Source organism: Cyclopterus lumpus, chromosome 8, assembly GCF_009769545.1.
Source record: "Cyclopterus lumpus isolate fCycLum1 chromosome 8, fCycLum1.pri, whole genome shotgun sequence".
Lineage (NCBI taxonomy): Eukaryota > Metazoa > Chordata > Actinopteri > Perciformes > Cyclopteridae > Cyclopterus > Cyclopterus lumpus.
The window spans coordinates 9,265,924-9,282,220 of record NC_046973.1 but is presented as its reverse complement, the minus strand read 5'-3'; the positions used below and the strand labels follow the sequence as shown (position 1 = coordinate 9,282,220).

The window sequence follows — 16,297 nt, the reverse complement described above, 5'->3', positions numbered from 1 at the left end:
CTGTGTGTGTGTGTTAAGGCGGCCTGACATGACAGTCTAGAGTAACTATGAGTCAATATAGTCATGCAGCTGTGCTGCAGTCCCACAGAATAGGTTTTAATTAGTGAACCTGCTCTCTGGGCCTCCTTGACATTTAAGAAGTTATTGATTATCAGAGATAGCACAACTGAGCGAAAGCAGGCTATTGGCTGGTGAATTCGGAAGCTTGGTCTTTGTGTTAAATGGAACTCTTTTATACTGCAGGGCTGAGAGCAGCGTCCTGCTCTTTTTATTGGAGGCCAGAAGTGGAATGCTTTCTCTCTCATATACACACACAAACCTGCATACACTGCACATTAATATCAGCACTAATGGTCATCAAGTTATTTAATATTATTAGACAAGGGATTCTGAAGATCAGGATACAATAATGGAGAAACACACACAGTAATGACTTCAGCCGACCGGTTCAGTTCATTTCAGTTCATTACACATTAGACCGGTTATTTTCTTTTTCCATTAGCAAACATTGTGAATATAACATCTGGTACTTCTTGGTACCACCTAAGTCATGGGTTCCACCCGAACAATGTCTTATCAGTTTAACATGGCGTTGCTATGGAAATCAGTCGAGAACCCCGGCTTAACTGAGTCTACTATCTGCAGTGAGCAGAGTTTAGTCGAGCAGAGCCGTACCACGCGGTGGAAAGACGACATTAGTCATGCTTTGTTCATGTAAAGTATTATATCTAAGGATACATCCCAGGATTTGACGTTAATAATAATAATAATAATCATACATTTTATTTGTACAGCGTTTTAATATGGGGTCAGATTAGTCTCCATCCATCCATCCATTTTCAATACCGCTTATCCTCATTAGGGTCGCGGGGGCGCTGGAGCCTATCCCAGCTGACATAGGGCGAAGGCAGGGGACACCCTGGACAGGCCGCCAGTCCATCGAGGCGAATGCAATCAAAGATTCACAAATCCGCACAGAACAATTCATAAATATAGTTGACTTACAAATGGACACAGAAGGGTTTACAAATAAATTAGATTCACAAATACATTCCAATGCACACATAAATAAATTCTGATTTATATAAATGTAAAAGAAAAATCCCAAATATATTTCTGCCTTTCTATGTGGATTTTTCTATTTGTTTGTGGATTTCTATGTATTTCTTTGTCGATAGCACTGCATTTGTTTGTGGATCGCTCCACATTTGTGTGTGGGATTTTTGAGACTGCCCTGCCGTGGCTGGATTCGCAAATGCGTTTTTTTCAACATAGACCTATCTGTAGCCAATCAGCTGTCGCCGTCATTTTCAACCAATCACATGAGCGCATCTCCCCTCTCACCTCCCCACGAGGCTCATTCATTTGCGCCTTAGAGGGGGCGTGGCTTTACTCCGTGGAAACAGTTATAATTTACTCCATCCACCATGGAAGAAATAACCACTATTTCTGCTTTATACTTGTTATGGACATCACAAACGTCAGAACATCAAACGCCCTTATGTTTGGGTTCATAACATCACCCGTGTGCTCTGGATAACTGCCGCTTCCAGCACTGCTAGAGTAGCAGCAGCCAGTTAGGTTCACCAACGGCACGACGTCAGTGATGACGGGCCAAGCGTCTCAACGCTGATTAGCTTTCGCAACTCAGCGTCGGCCACATTTTTTGATTTGCTGTATTCGCGCCAAGATTTACAAGATTAAATCGAAGTTTCAATGACTTACATTAACTTAAATCGACGTGCATTTGTAATCAAATATATTTGTGAATTGTTCTGTGCACATTTGTGAATCTTTGTGTTTGCATTTGTGAGTCTCTCTGTGTGCATTTGCAATTATTGAGATTGATCTGACCACATATTTTAAAGGGTGCTCAAGGCACTTTACATAGTAAAAACACACAATAGAAGCAACCAATATAAACAAGAGAGATGACATAATAGTGAGAAACAAAATAAAACCATACTGAACTAGCATCAGATTAAAAGCAGTTTTAAATAAATGAGTTGAGAATGAATGAGAATCTTTCATTTGCCAAGTGTGTTGCGCATTCACGGAATTTGACTGAATTTGCATATTAATAAACATATTTTAAATGCTGTTTTGAAAGTGGCGAGTGATAGAGAATGTCTGAGGTGCTGGGGGGGAGAGTTCCAGAGGCAGCAATGGAGAAGACCCCGTCCCCCCAGGCCCGATGCTTAAGGTGGGAGCGTGTCGGTGCAGGAGGTCAGAAAGGAATGAAGGGTTTTGTGTGTGATGAGGAACATTTTGAATTGCTTTATTTTCTGTATGGAGAGCCAGTGGAGCTTTTGAAAGATGACACCAAGGTTACAGATGTGTGTGGAAGCAGGAATAGAGGTGCCATCGATGCAGAGGGAGAAGTTGTGGTGGGATTTGTTGAGCGATTTGGGGCTGATGATGATTTCAGATTTGTCGCTGTTGATTTTGAGGAAGTTGGCTTGCATCCAGGTCTTTATATCTGTGAGGCAGTTGGTGGAGTAGGTAGTGGGTGTGATGGCTTTGGTGGAGATGTAGAGCTGTGTTTCGTCAGCGTAGCAGTGGACATGGAGACTGTGGTGACGTATGATGTTGCCAAGGGGCACCAAGTAGAGCCAGTGGCATAGAGAGGTGGAAATGCTCAACAACAGACAGACATTGGGTGCAGAGAGGACATCTGCAGTACACTTGCTCAGTGGTAGTAAATGTCCAGTGTAGGTTTCAGTTTGGACCATGAATAAATGCTGCAGCTTCTCAAGACCAATATTTGAAGCCGTGGGCATGTTCATAACTTTCATGAAACGTAATCAAGCAATCTGTTGAACAAAGTAACAGTGCAGTCCTCTGTGGCTCTGGCGGAGTGTAGCAAGTCTGAGAGAATAACACTGATGATGTCATAGGGATTTCATCGGCTCAGGAGGTAGAGTGGGTCATCCACTAATCGGAAGATCAGTGGTTCAATGTCAAAGTGTGAAGTGTCCTTGGGCGAGATAGTGAATTCCAAATGTCTCTGGTGTGAGCGTGTGTGAATGATTAGCTTAGATTGTGATGCGTCTTGTATGGCAGCTAGTATATGAATAAGTTACAAAATGTTATGTGCGCAGCTGCAGGTAACTGGACCCAAACGCCGTCAACACTGGAAAAGGCAAATTTATTGCTCCACAGGATTCAACACAAACAAAACAGGCTCACACACATGATCTTCAATGATCTAGACAAGACGAACCGACAAAGGGGAATGACATGAACAGGACTTAAATACAGAGGGCTGGTGCAGGTGGACACAGGAGGAAACAATCAGGGACAGGGCAGACAATCAAAGGGACAGGAAGTGCAGAGAAACAGAGGACACAAGAGACAAGGACTTCAAAATAAAACAGGAAACACGACACTACAGATCCACTACAGATCCTGACATAATCCCCCCCTCAAGGGGCGGATTCCAGACGTCCCAACACAGTCCCCCAGGGTGGGTGGAGGGGAGCCGGAGGCGGGACCAAAAGCATGGCAGAAGAAGTCCGGGGGACGGGCCGGAGTACGACCACCAGGAGGACTGACCTGCTCCGGAGGACGGGCAGGAGGACGGCCACCAGGCAGATAGACCTGCTCCGGTGAACGGGCAGAAGGGCGACCACCAGGCGGACAGACGGGCTCCGGGGGACGGGCTGAAGGACGGCCACCAGGCGGACAGACGGACTCCGGGGGACGGGCTGAAGGACGGCCACCAGACGGACAGACGGAGTCCGGAAAACCGACTCTGGAGCCGTAGGCTGTGTCAAAGGAACCCCGGGAACAGAAGCCGGAAGCGGCCAGGGTGGCGACCGAACACAGGGAGCCTGAGTCGATCGGGGCGGCAACGGGACAGGAGGAAACGGAGTCTGCCAGGGCGGCGACGTGACCCGGGGAACCGGGGTCTGCCGGGGCGGCGACGTGACCCGGGGAACCGGGGTCTGCCGGGGCGGCGACGTGCGCCGGGGAACCGGAGTCTGCCGGGTCGGCGACGTGACCCGGGGAACCGGAGTCTGCCGGGGTGCCGACGGGACCCGGGGTCAGCCCGGGCGCCGACGGGACACGGGGAGCCGGGGTCGGCCCGGGCGCCGACGGGACACGGGAAGTTGGGGTCGGCCGGGGCGCCGACGGGACACGAGGAGCTGGGGTCGGCCGGGGCGCCAACAGGACACGAAACTGCGACGTGCAGCATCGGCAGGATCGGCAGGAACCGGCATGGACTGCGGCGCAGCGTCGGCAGGAACCGGCGTGGACTGCGGCGCAGCGTCGGCAGGAACCGGCGTGGACTGCGGCGCAGCGTCGGCAGGAACCGGCGTGGACTGTGCCGCAGCGTCGGCAGGAACCGGCGTAGACTGCGGCCGAAGCAGGACCATGTTTAACGCTCGGAGGGACTCCATCATGTCCCGGAGAGCGTCCTGGGACAAGGCAAGGGAAGCAAGGGCCGGCCGGAAGTCCGACAGGTCACAGGAAGTTGGGGTTGGCCGGAACACCGAGGCGGCAACAGGAACAGGCGAGGGCTGCAGCACGGAGGCCACTGCGGGAACCGGAGTGGTCTGCGGCACAGAGGCGGCAGCCGGAACCCTCCACCGACGCGGTCCGGAGGTTTGCGCCCCCCCCACTCCGGGGCTGGGCCTGCGTGACCTCTGCCCCTGGGCCTACGAGGCCCCCCATAAGCCCAACGGGTCCCGTTGAAGGGGTCTGGTGCCGAGACCCTTTGGGGGTTGTAGTTCCCCTTCTGGAGGCTACGAGGGCCCCCATAGGACAAGCGGGTCCCTTCGAAGGGGTTTGGTGCCGAGACCCTATGGGGGTTGTAGTTCCCCTTCTGGAGGCTACGAGGGCCCCCATAGGCCAAGCGGGTCCCTTCGAAGGGGTTGTAGGCTGGGTCCATCCTTGGTCGGTTCGTTCTGTTATGTGCGTAGCTGCAGGTAACTGGACCCAAACGCCGTCAACACTGGAAAAGGCAACTTTATTGCTCCACAGGATTCAACACAAACAAAACAGGCTCACACACATGATCTTCAATGATCTAGACAAGACGAACCGACAAAGGGGAATGACATGAACAGGACTTAAATACAGAGGGCTGGTGCAGGTGATTGGACACAGTAGGAAACAATCAGGGACAGGGCAGACAATCACAGGGACAGGAAGTGCAGAGAAACAGAGGACACGAGAGACAAGGACTTCAAAATAAAACAGGAAACACGACACAACACTACAGATCCACTACAGATCCTGACACAAAAGGGTGTTTGAAAGGCTAGGTGAGAAGAAGGGTTGTAAGAAACAGTTTGTAAGAAATGACAAAAGATCAAAGACAAACTGGGGAATTTGTACAACTGTACCAAATACTTCAAACTACATTTGTAATGTTGACAGTCAAATTATTATTATTAATAACTTACAGAAACATTGCATGCAAAGTCTCACTTTCATCTTGTCCCTGTCTCTTTCTCATAGTCAGCAACGCGGCTAATCATTTCCAAAATGGTCTTTATCTACCAAAATATTCTGCCTCAATCCATATTTTTTAGCGTTGAGCCTTTCAAAAACACAATTTACACTGCGGTCAAAAATTACTTTGGGGTAGGCATGCACCTTTATTTACATTGATTAGCGCCATATATTATATGTATATGACCACACTAACCCAAAATCATGTTGGTGATGAAAATAATATAATAACAGATATCATTTAGTTTAGATTGGTACTGCTGCTGCTCCAAGTTGCACTGTGCTGTTGATTGCTTTATATAAAAAAAATAATATCAAAATGACTATATTTGCTGACTATATTTGCAATTGTTTCTGACGTGTTTTTGCCTAGATGTCTGAAATAAGGTCTTTGTTTAACACAGCTGAAGAGATTTCAACGTTTTGTTCTAAGATATGAAATGTCAGTAAACATATTGAATTGTCTTAAAAAGGCGCTTTGCTATCAACTGTCTAGAATACAAAATAATTTGCTGTTATTTATTTGTGAAGATTATCTTACAGAACAAAATGTGTAAGTATCATAAATGTGTGTTTGCCACAGAGATTATGTCATGAAATAATCCACAATCCAATGTAAACAAATGATTACAAAATATGTCATACATGCAGCACTCTGCTCATCCAAAAGTAACAAAAAGTAATCCGACTACATAACTTTTTTGATGACTGATGGATTTTTTTTTGCAGTTAACTATTAACTATAATTTATATCCAAATACGTTTTTTAAGTAACCCTCATAACCCTGATAATAAATAAGTCAACAATTGGGTTATAACAATTCTGAAGTAGTGTTATTAGGTACAGAATTACTGTCACAAACAAGTCAATGTTAATATTGTTCAGCGGTCTCCTGAATGAAAGTCCTGTGTTTTTAGACCTTCCCGTTCACCACACTATGCAAACGCTGCCGCCTGTGCTGGCTCACAACTACGTGGATTGCAAACAAATTATGTGGGTTACATATGAATTATAATGCGTTACTTTTAGTCGGCACAGCTACGAACAGTGTATGAGAACAGCCTGTACAGGTCCCAGATCAGCTGCTGATGTCAGCAAAAACACTGTTGTCCCAATTGCAAAATAAGCATGATGAATCTTCCCATAATTATACTTGTCAAAGTCATCAACAGACTCTATAACACAAGTTCAAGCGTTGCATGTTCTGCATTAAAAAAAGGCCTTTACTCTTGATGTACTTTAATATTTATCTATAATCCCCCAAAAACATACATATGATAGGCAAAATGTATTATGGAAATTAAACTAACAGTTAAACTAACAGTTAAACTAACTTAACTAAATACAGTGTTAACAAATACATGAAAGCCATATGTTTTGTAGATAAGTTATTAAGTTGAAATATGAATTGAGATGTGGAATAAAAAATATGTGGACATATTTGTTTTGCTATTTCTCTCCAGTGGCTTGCATACAGTTGTGATCGTGCTAGACAAATTATGATATAGTTGTTTAGATACACACCTCAGGAGAAATGTGATGCTGCTGATTGAACTCCTATTGTATACTATTTGTAAACCATTAGTGAGAGAGTGTTTTTGGACCTTCCCAGCCTCCTTACCCAGCCATTAGAGAGCAGAGAGGGCTGCCTGCTGTTTTCCTCCTCTGCCCCTTAAGTCTTTATTTTGGATTGATTGTGGAGATGGGGGTTGGTTGGTACACAGTCCAGTGCCTGCATGTCAACATGCACTAATATTGGATGTTTTTGTTTTATTGTGTGTTTGTTTGTCTGTTTGTTTGTGTTTGCATCCTCTGCAGTGTTGTTTACCAGGATGGATTTTATGGTGCAGATATTTATGTAAGTATTATTTACTAGTATGACATTGCATGCTACACCGCCACCCTGGTTTCTGCCCTGATGCTGCACACATGCAAGCCTCTAACCCTCCATACTCATACACGGCTTCACCTTCAGCCAGGGGAACAAATATTAGTCTGCACCTCCGATCATGGCCCCAGGAAAGAGACGGCAACCAGCTCCAGGCCCTGTGAGCAAGGCAAAACTGCACTCTAACCAGCAGGCAAATCAAGAGCTTTTTAAGGGTGCAGCTTCCATCGTAGGGATAACATTATGAGACTTTAAAAGTGAAAGAAATGACTTCGGTAGGAATCTCACAATTTGATTTGATATTGATTCTTGGTGATTTCATTCAGAATGATTTCTTAATTACATTAATAGAACGAGGCAACATTTTCAGACTGTGTCAAACCATTCACCCATGTTGTTAGTGCACTGAATTACCAGTAGAAAACTAGTAGTACCTTTATTAAATATAATAATGTATTATTGCTGCTTTGATGAAATGGATAGTATTCGTTTTAGGATAATTTAACAGAAATTGATTAAACTAATTAATTAATTGCTTTTCAGCTAAAATTGTCTTCGCTTGTTTTTTTATTTTATTGTGAATGCCAGAGGCATAGTCTGGAACCTGGACTGTGTTAGCCTGTACAGTGTATATGCTGTCATAACCTGTGAAGTGGTTTATTAATCTGTGTGTTATTAACATACTAAACGGAGGTTTGGTATATGGTAAATGGTTTAGCTTGACTATCCCACCAGTATTTATTTTCCCATTATTTGACTACTTGTGAATAATTTCAGAACCACATTTGTGTCACTCTATGCATATGGTTTGGTATTTTAGACCAACATATAATTGACAAGTTGTATTATAACACAAAGATTGGGTCTAAAGCTGGTCCTTTCAAGGTGTTCTAGTCGATACAGACAAAGAAAAAAAAAGAAAAAAAGATCTGCTCCTGTCTCCAGGCAGGACCAGTCTGCTGTCAGATATATTTTACAAACAAAGATTATGAAAATGTTGTAGAAGATAAGATAAATAAGATAGAAGAGCTCAGTCATTCCAGAGAGGTTCAATAGGGAAAATATGGCTAGAAAAGAGAAACACCGTAATATCTCTTAACAGTGGCCCGGGAAAAAAAAGAAAAAAAGATCTGCTCCTGTCTCCAGGCAGGACCAGTCTGCTGTCAGCTGAGCGGCATATTTTACAAACAAAGATTACTATAACTATTATATCAGATAAGTATGAAGAAGTCACTTACATTAATCAGGCTGAAAGTAAAAGTTTACAGGAAGGACAGCTGAACAGAAACTGACTGAATGTTTAAATTAACAGATTTATAAAAGACTTGCTCTAGAGCACCATAGATCTGATTATAATTACATGTGTGTATTCCTTTACGTAATATATTGTTTGGATATATTCTTTCATATATTTTAGACTGATTCTGCAGCCCCAACGCTGTGAGCATCTTTAACAAAAGAAGCACAAGTGCAGACATAATGTGTGTGTGTGTGTGTGTGTGTGTGAAGAAGAGGTCCTTAGATAGCTCCCTGCCTACCCATTAGCCCCCACCACAAGGACTGACTGCCACGCTGCAATCAGAACATGTAATATTCATTAGCAAAGGGGTTCAGAGCCCTGACCCTGTGCTTCGATTTGCTGAAAATGTTGTAGAAGATAAGATAAATAAGATAGAAGAGCTCAGTCATTCCTAAAAGGTTCAATATGGAAAATATGGCTAGAAAAGAGAAACACCGTAATATCTCTAATAGTGGCCCAGGCCATTATCTGAAATAGGCTTTTATTTATAATTCCTGCTCCCTGGAGAATGCTCAAACATGTATCATGCATAAGGAAAAACATCTGAAAAAAAATAAAAATAAAAACCATGCATATTTGCGTTTCCATGACGTCCTGGGGCAGTGGATAACTGTGATTGAGCCATGCTTGATAGCAGGGCGAACATGGCCAACCTGAGACGAGTCCTCCCTCAAACTTCATCTCTCAGTACTTTGTTTGCAGTTCAGGTTCACTCCTGCATCCGTGTTCGCAGCTTCAAATATGAGCCCCCTCTCTCTCTCTCTCTCTGTCTCTCTCTCTTCAGTCTCACTATCATATCAGGGCGTCGTTCATTTATTGATGCAAAGCCAACATGCTTCACAATAAAAGTCTGGATTGTGGTCCATACCTACTACTAATTATTCATACATTTCTGTCATATTCATTGAATGTGTTGTAACTCTGTAAAGCTGTTCATCTGTACACATGACATCTATTGCTTCTGTCCATCCGGGGAGAGGGATCCTGCTCTCCTGAAGTTTTCTTCACCTTTTTTTCCCCTTAAAGGGTTTTTTCTGTTTTTTTTGGGAGTTTTTCTTGATCCGATGTGAGGTCAAGGGTCAGGGATGTCGTATGTGTACAGATTGTAAAGCCCTCTGAGGCAAATTTGTAATTTGTGATTTTGGGCTACACAAAATAAACTGAATTCAATTTTGGGCCCCACGGTACAATTGATTTCCTTTATTAGTTATTAAAGGACAGGTAATGCACCTGCTTCAAATGTTATAAGCCTCACAGATATGTGTTAGTAGGGGCCTACTACACCTACTAGATGGTAGTAACTACGACGTGATAAAAGGAGGAAGTTCATCTTCCTGCCACGACCCATCAACACACACTAAGTATCACTTGCTCGCCTCCTCAGTGGGTAGTGGTAATAATTCATTGTTCATATTAGGACAGATAATTCTTACAGCCCAAAGTCACAAATAACAAATTTGCCTCAGGGCTTTACAATCTGTACACATATGACATCCCTGTGCCAGGAACTCACATCGGATCAGGAAAAACTCCCAAGAAATAGAAAAAAGGGAAGAAACCTTCAGGAGAGCAACCCCCATTTGTGTTTTGGCTTTGAAAACTGTTTGTCAATCAATTATGTTGTTTTTTGTTGGATGTTTTTGACAGCCTTGAGCAATTCAATTCAGTTTATTTTGTATAGCCCAATATCACAAATTACAAATTTGCCTCAGAGGGCTTTACAATCTGTACACATACGACATCCCTGTCCCAGGACCTCACATCGAATCAGGAAAAACTCCCCCAAAAATAACCTTTTACCGGGGAAAAAAGGGAAGAAACCTTCAGGAGAGCAACAAAGGAGGATCCCTCTCTCCGGATGGACAGAAGCAATAGATGTCATGTGTACAGAATGAACAGCATTACAAAGTTACATAAACACATTCAATGAATATGACAGAATGTATGAATAAATCGTAGTAGGCATGAAGCAAGATCCAGACCTCCACAATCCATGAAACAGAAGGAGGTAGAGAGGAGGGGGGACGCATCAGCAGGGCAGCAGGGCCATAGCAGGAGGCTGGCCCACCAAGCAGGAGGCATCAGACACAGCCAGAGATAGGTGCTCAGTGTATCCTAGAACGTCCCCCAGCAGCCTATAAGCCTATAGCAGCATATCTAGGGGCTGGACCGGGCAAACCTGATTCAGCCCTAACTATAAGCACTATTAAAGAGGAACGTCTTAAGTCTACACTTAATAGAGTAGACTTATAAGCAGACTGTGGAAGCTGGTTCCATAAAGGAGGAGATTGATAACTGAAGGCTCTGGTTCCCATCCTACTTTTTAAGACTCGAGGAACCACAAGTAGCCCTGCATTTAGTGAGCGCAGCTCTCTAGTGGGGCAATATGGTACTACAAGCTCCTTAAGGTATGATGGTGCATCACCAATGAAGGCTTTGTAGGTGAGGAGAGTAATGTTAAATGTGATTCTTGATTTTACAGGGAGCCAGTGAAGAGCAGCTAATACAGGAGTAATGTGATCTCTTTTCTTACTTTTTGTGAGTAGACGAGCTGCAGCATTCTGGATCAACTGGAGGGACGTAAGAGACATATTAGAGCAGCCTGATAATAAGGAGTAATCTAGTCTGGAAGTAACAAATGCGTGAACCAGCTTTTCTGCATCTTTTTGTGACAAGATGTACCTGATTTTTTAAATGTTACGTAGATGAAAAAATGCAGTCCTTGAGATTTGCTTCACATGGGAGTTAAAGGACAAGTCCTGATCAAAGATAACGCTGAGATTCTTTACAGTGATGTTGGATGCCAGGGCAATGCCATCTACAGAAAACACATCACCAGATAATTGATCTCTGAGGTGTTCAGGGCTGAGTAAAATAACATCAGGAAGTTGCAGGTCATCCATGTTTTTATGTCTTTAAGACATTCTTGAATTTTAGCGAGCTGGTTGGTCTCCTCTGGTTTGATCAATAGATATAATTGAGTATCATGTCACAACCGTCACTAGACGGTAGTGCTTTTATTTTTGTTGTCTTGTCACTTCCTGTTTTACTTTGAAATCATCCTCCTGTGTCATGTCTGCTGTCTTTACTTCCTCATATGTGATTACCTCTCCCTGCCCTGATGTGTTTCACCTGTGTCTCGTTAACTCCCCTCCCAGTGTATATATATACTCTGTGCTTCACTTGTCTCGTTGCCAGTTTGTTTTTCTTCACCTGTGAGTCAACTTACCAGCGTTTTTCCTGCCTGATATCCTGTTCTGATTCCAACGTCCCTTCGTTTCCGAGTAAGCCCGTTCCCTGCCTGTACCTCTGCCGAGTTTGACTGCCTTCCTGTGAATGACCCTGGACTGTTTACGTTGACGATTCTACTCTCCCCTGAGTGAGACAGCTGCTCTCGCCACAGCGGGTCAGAGCCTTGCCGACCGGCCTCAGTCCCTCCCCAGTTACATCGGGAGAACCTTCGGCGGTCCTTCTCCAGAGACTCTATCCTGTTGCAATATTACCTTTATCAATAAAGGAATCCTTGTGAACTTTACTCTCTGCCTCGGGTCGTGCATTTGGGTTCTTTCATTAGTGCTCCGGCGTGACAGGACAAACTGGCCTCGTCATGAACCCAGCCGACCTCGACCGCATGAAGGAGGAGATCTCCGGCCAGGCTCAGCGTTTGGGCAGCCACGAACACATGTTGAAATCTCTCATCGACAGCGTGGCCCAGATTTCGACACAGCTCGCTGAGCTAAGTCGCGGCGCTTCTCCGCGGCGCTTCTCCGCCAGCTCCCCCGCCTGTTGCTGCTTCCCCGGCGCTGCCGGGTGGATCCACCTCCAAGCCTCACATCCCCTCACCCACCAAGTACAGCGGTAACCCAGACACTTGCCGAAATTTCATTACCCAGGTACGTCTGGTGTTTCTGGCCCAGCCTTCCCGGTTCCGTGATGAGTCAGCCAAGATAGCTTACATAGCTAACCTGTTGGATGGTCCTCCTTTAAGTTACTTCAATGCCCTATATGAGCAGCAAGCTCCGCCGGTCCTCTCTTTTGAACTGTTTGCCACAGAATTAAGGAGGATTTATGACCATCCCGTCCGGGGACAACAGGCGGATCAACGATAGCTTAAGCTCCGGCAGGGGAAGAAGTCAGTAAGGGAATTTGCCAGCGAGTTCCGCTCCCTAGCTGTGGACTCCGGCTGGAATGACCTGGCTCTACTTACCGCCTTCCAGAGCGGACTCAATCGGTCCATCGGCAGGGAGATCGCCCTACGGGAGGAGCAGCAGTCGCTGGATGGAGCCATTGCCTCTGCCATCAGGATCTCCGACCAGATGGCGCAGTGGAATCCTGAAGACTCAGCTGTTCGCTTTTCTGCACCACCTGTAGAGTTCCCCAGAGCTGTTACTCACCATGTCGATGCCCGAGCCGCGGAGGGAGAGGAACCCATGCAGATTGGTCGCACCAAACTCACCCCGGAAGAACGCCGGCGGCGCATGACGGAGGGTCTCTGCCTCTACTGTGGTCAGCAGGGACATATCATCTCCTCCTGCCCAGTAAAAGCCAGGGCTCACCAGTGAAGGAGAGGGCACTGGTGAGCCGCACCCTGACTCTGTCCAATCCCGCTCGCCTACAACCCCTGGTTCTTCTTCGCTCTTCCTCTGCCTCGCTCCAGCAACCGGTTCTGGTGGACTCCGGTTCCGATGCGGATCTCATGGACTATGCTCTCGCCAAGAGACTCGGCCTTCCGTCTTCAACGTCCCCTGGAGGCTCGTGCCTTGGATGGCCGCCTCATTTGCAGGGTCACTCACCGGTCCCAACCGGTCACCCTCCTGTTCCCGGACAAGCACACTGAAACACTATCCTTTCACCTGTTTTACTCACCCTCGCATCCCCTGCTCCTAGGCCTCCCATGGCTGAAGCTGCACAACCCGCATGTGGACTGGAGTACTGGGAGAATCCTCGCCTGGGGCCCCCGGTGTGCACGTTCCTGTGGGGCCAGGGTGGCACCCATTTCGGCTCCAGGACCTCCTGATCTCTGCCTAGCTCCGGTCTGCACCTCCCAGCTACCCGGCTCTCTGGACACCTTCCCCGCACTGGACAAGGTACCTCTTTGTTATCACGACCTAAAGCAAGTTTTTAACAAAGCCCGTGCCTCTGCACTTCCTCCTCATAGACAATATGACTGTGCGATTGAGCTCCGTCCCGGCACCCATCCTCCCCGGGGGAGACTATTTTCACTGTCTGTTCCAGAAACTGCTGCCATGAGGAGCTATGTGGAGGAATCCCTGGCGGCCGGTCTCATCCGCCCGTCCTCCTCTCCTGCTGGCGCTGGATTTTTCTTTGTAGAAAAGAAAGATAAATCCCTCCGCCCTTGCATCGACTACAGGGGTCTCAACGACATCACGGTCCGCAATAGGTACCCTCTTCCTCTCATGTCCTCTGCCTTCGAGCTGATTCATGGTGCCAAGGTTTTCTCCAAGCTGGATCTCCGCAACGCATATCATCTCGTGAGGATCAGGGAGGGAGATGAGTGGAAGACTGCCTTCAACACCCCCAGTGGACATTACGAGTACTTAGTAATGCCGTTTGGATTAACCAATGCCCCTGCTGTGTTTCAGGCTCTCGTCAACGATGTGTTACGTGACATGCTGAACAGTTTTGTTTTTGTGTATCTGGACGATATCCTCATCTTTTCTCCTGATGAGTCCTCCCACATTCAGCATGTCCGTCAGGTACTTCAGCGCCTCCTGGAGAATCAGCTGTTTGTCAAAGCAGAGAAATGTGAGTTTCACCAGCCTTCGGTTTCCTTCCTGGGCTTCATCATTTCGGAGGACAACATTCAGATGGACCCCGACAAGGTCAATGCCGTCAGAAGTTGGCCTACCCCTAACTCCCGCAAGGAGGTGCAGCGGTTTTTAGGGTTCGCCAATTTCTACCGCAAGTTCATCCGTAACTTCAGTGCTGTCGCTTCACCCCTGCATAACCTCACCTCTCCTAAGTTCCCCTTCAGGTGGTGTGATAAGGCTGAAGGGGCCTTCCAACGCCTTAAAGTGTCCTTCACCACCGCTCCCATTCTCTCTGTTCCTGATCCTACGCTCCAGTTCATAGTTGAGGTGGACGCCTCGGATGTCGGTGTTGGGGCCGTTCTGTCCCAACGGTCCTCTACCGACGATAAGCTGCATCCCTGCGCTTTCCTATCGAGAACTTTCTGCGGCGGAACAAAATTACGACATCGGGAACCGGGAGTTGTTGGCCATCAAGGTGGCTCTGGAGGAATGGCGTCACTGGCTGGAGGGGGCGGAGCTACCTTTTCTAGTCTGGACCGACCACAAGAATCTGGAGTATCTTCGGACCGCAAAGAGACTGAATTCCCGGCAGGCAAGGTGGGCCCTGTTCTTTACCCGTTTTGACTTTGCTCTCTCCTATAGACCAGGGTCGAAGAATGGCAAGCCTGATGCTCTGTCCCGAGTTCCGTCCTCAGAGGGTCCTGTTGCCGTGCCTGAACCTATCCTGCCTGCAGCCTGTGTGGTTGGGGCTTTCAAGTGGAGGGTGGAGGAACAGGTCATCCAGGCTCTTCAGACCTGTCAACCGCCGGACGGCGTCCCTCCCAATCGGTTGTTTGTTCCACCTCACCTCCGCTCCCAAGTCATCCAGTGGGCCCACGCTTCACGATTGGCATGTCACCCCGGGGTCCGACGGACCTTATTTATGTCCCGACAGCGTTTCTGGTGGCCCGCCATGGAGAAGGACATCTCCGAGTTCATTGCGGCCTGTCCAGTTTGTGCCTCCTGCAAAGTGTCCCACAAGCCTCCTGTGGGTCAGCTTCACCCTCTGCCTGTCCCCCTGAGACCCTGGTCACACATCTCCCTGGACTTCGTCACTGGACTGCCTCCCTCTGCAGGTAACACCACCGTCTTAACGGTGGTAGACAGGTTCTCCAAAATGGTTCACTTCATTGCTTTGCCTAAGCTTCCGTCTGCTAAGGAGACTGCTGAGGCACTCCTGTCTAATGTTTTCCGCATTCATGGTTTCCCTGTTGATGTGGTTTCTGATCGAGGTCCCCAGTTCACTGCTCTATTCTGGAAGGCCTTCTGCTCCCTCATCGGTGCCTCCGTCTCCCTGTCCTCCGGCTTCCATCCGCAGTCCAATGGACAGACTGAACGCCTCAACCAGGAGATGGAGACCACACTACGCTGTCTGGTCACCCAGAACCCCGCCGCCTGGAGTCAGCAGCTAGTGTGGGTGGAGTATGCACACAATTCTTTACCCTGCTCATCTTCTGGTTTATCCCCGTTTCATGTGGTGTTCGGGTACCAGCCCCCCGCCTTCCCGTCCTTGGAAAAGGAGGTTGCTGTCCCCTCTGCTCTAGCCCTTATTCAGCGGTGCAAACGCACCTGGAGCCGGGCCAGGCGCTCCCTTCTCATCAGTTCGGAGCGTTACAAGAAGGCCGCTGATAGCCGCCGCACTCCTGCTCCAGAGTACCAGAACGGCCAACGTGTCTGGCTGTCCACCCGCAACCTTTCCCTACATATGGAGAGCAGAAAACTGGCACCCAGGTTCGTTGGTCCTTTTCCCATCACTAAAATCATTAATCCTGTCACTGTGCGTCTGAAACTCCCCAGGATCATGAGAGTGCACCCAGCTTTCCACGTCAGCCAGATCA

General features: G+C 47.1%; 1 protein-coding gene across 1 annotated transcript in view; it reads left to right on the top strand.

Annotated features, from left to right (window-relative positions):
* rbfox1 (RNA binding fox-1 homolog 1) overlaps positions 1-16,297 on the top strand; it is a 71,492-nt gene that overhangs the window by 22,842 nt on the left and 32,353 nt on the right. The window contains exon 8 of the mRNA XM_034539869.1: positions 7,280-7,319. Coding sequence (XP_034395760.1) covers positions 7,280-7,319 — 40 coding nt within the window. The remainder of the gene's footprint in view (positions 1-7,279; positions 7,320-16,297) is intronic.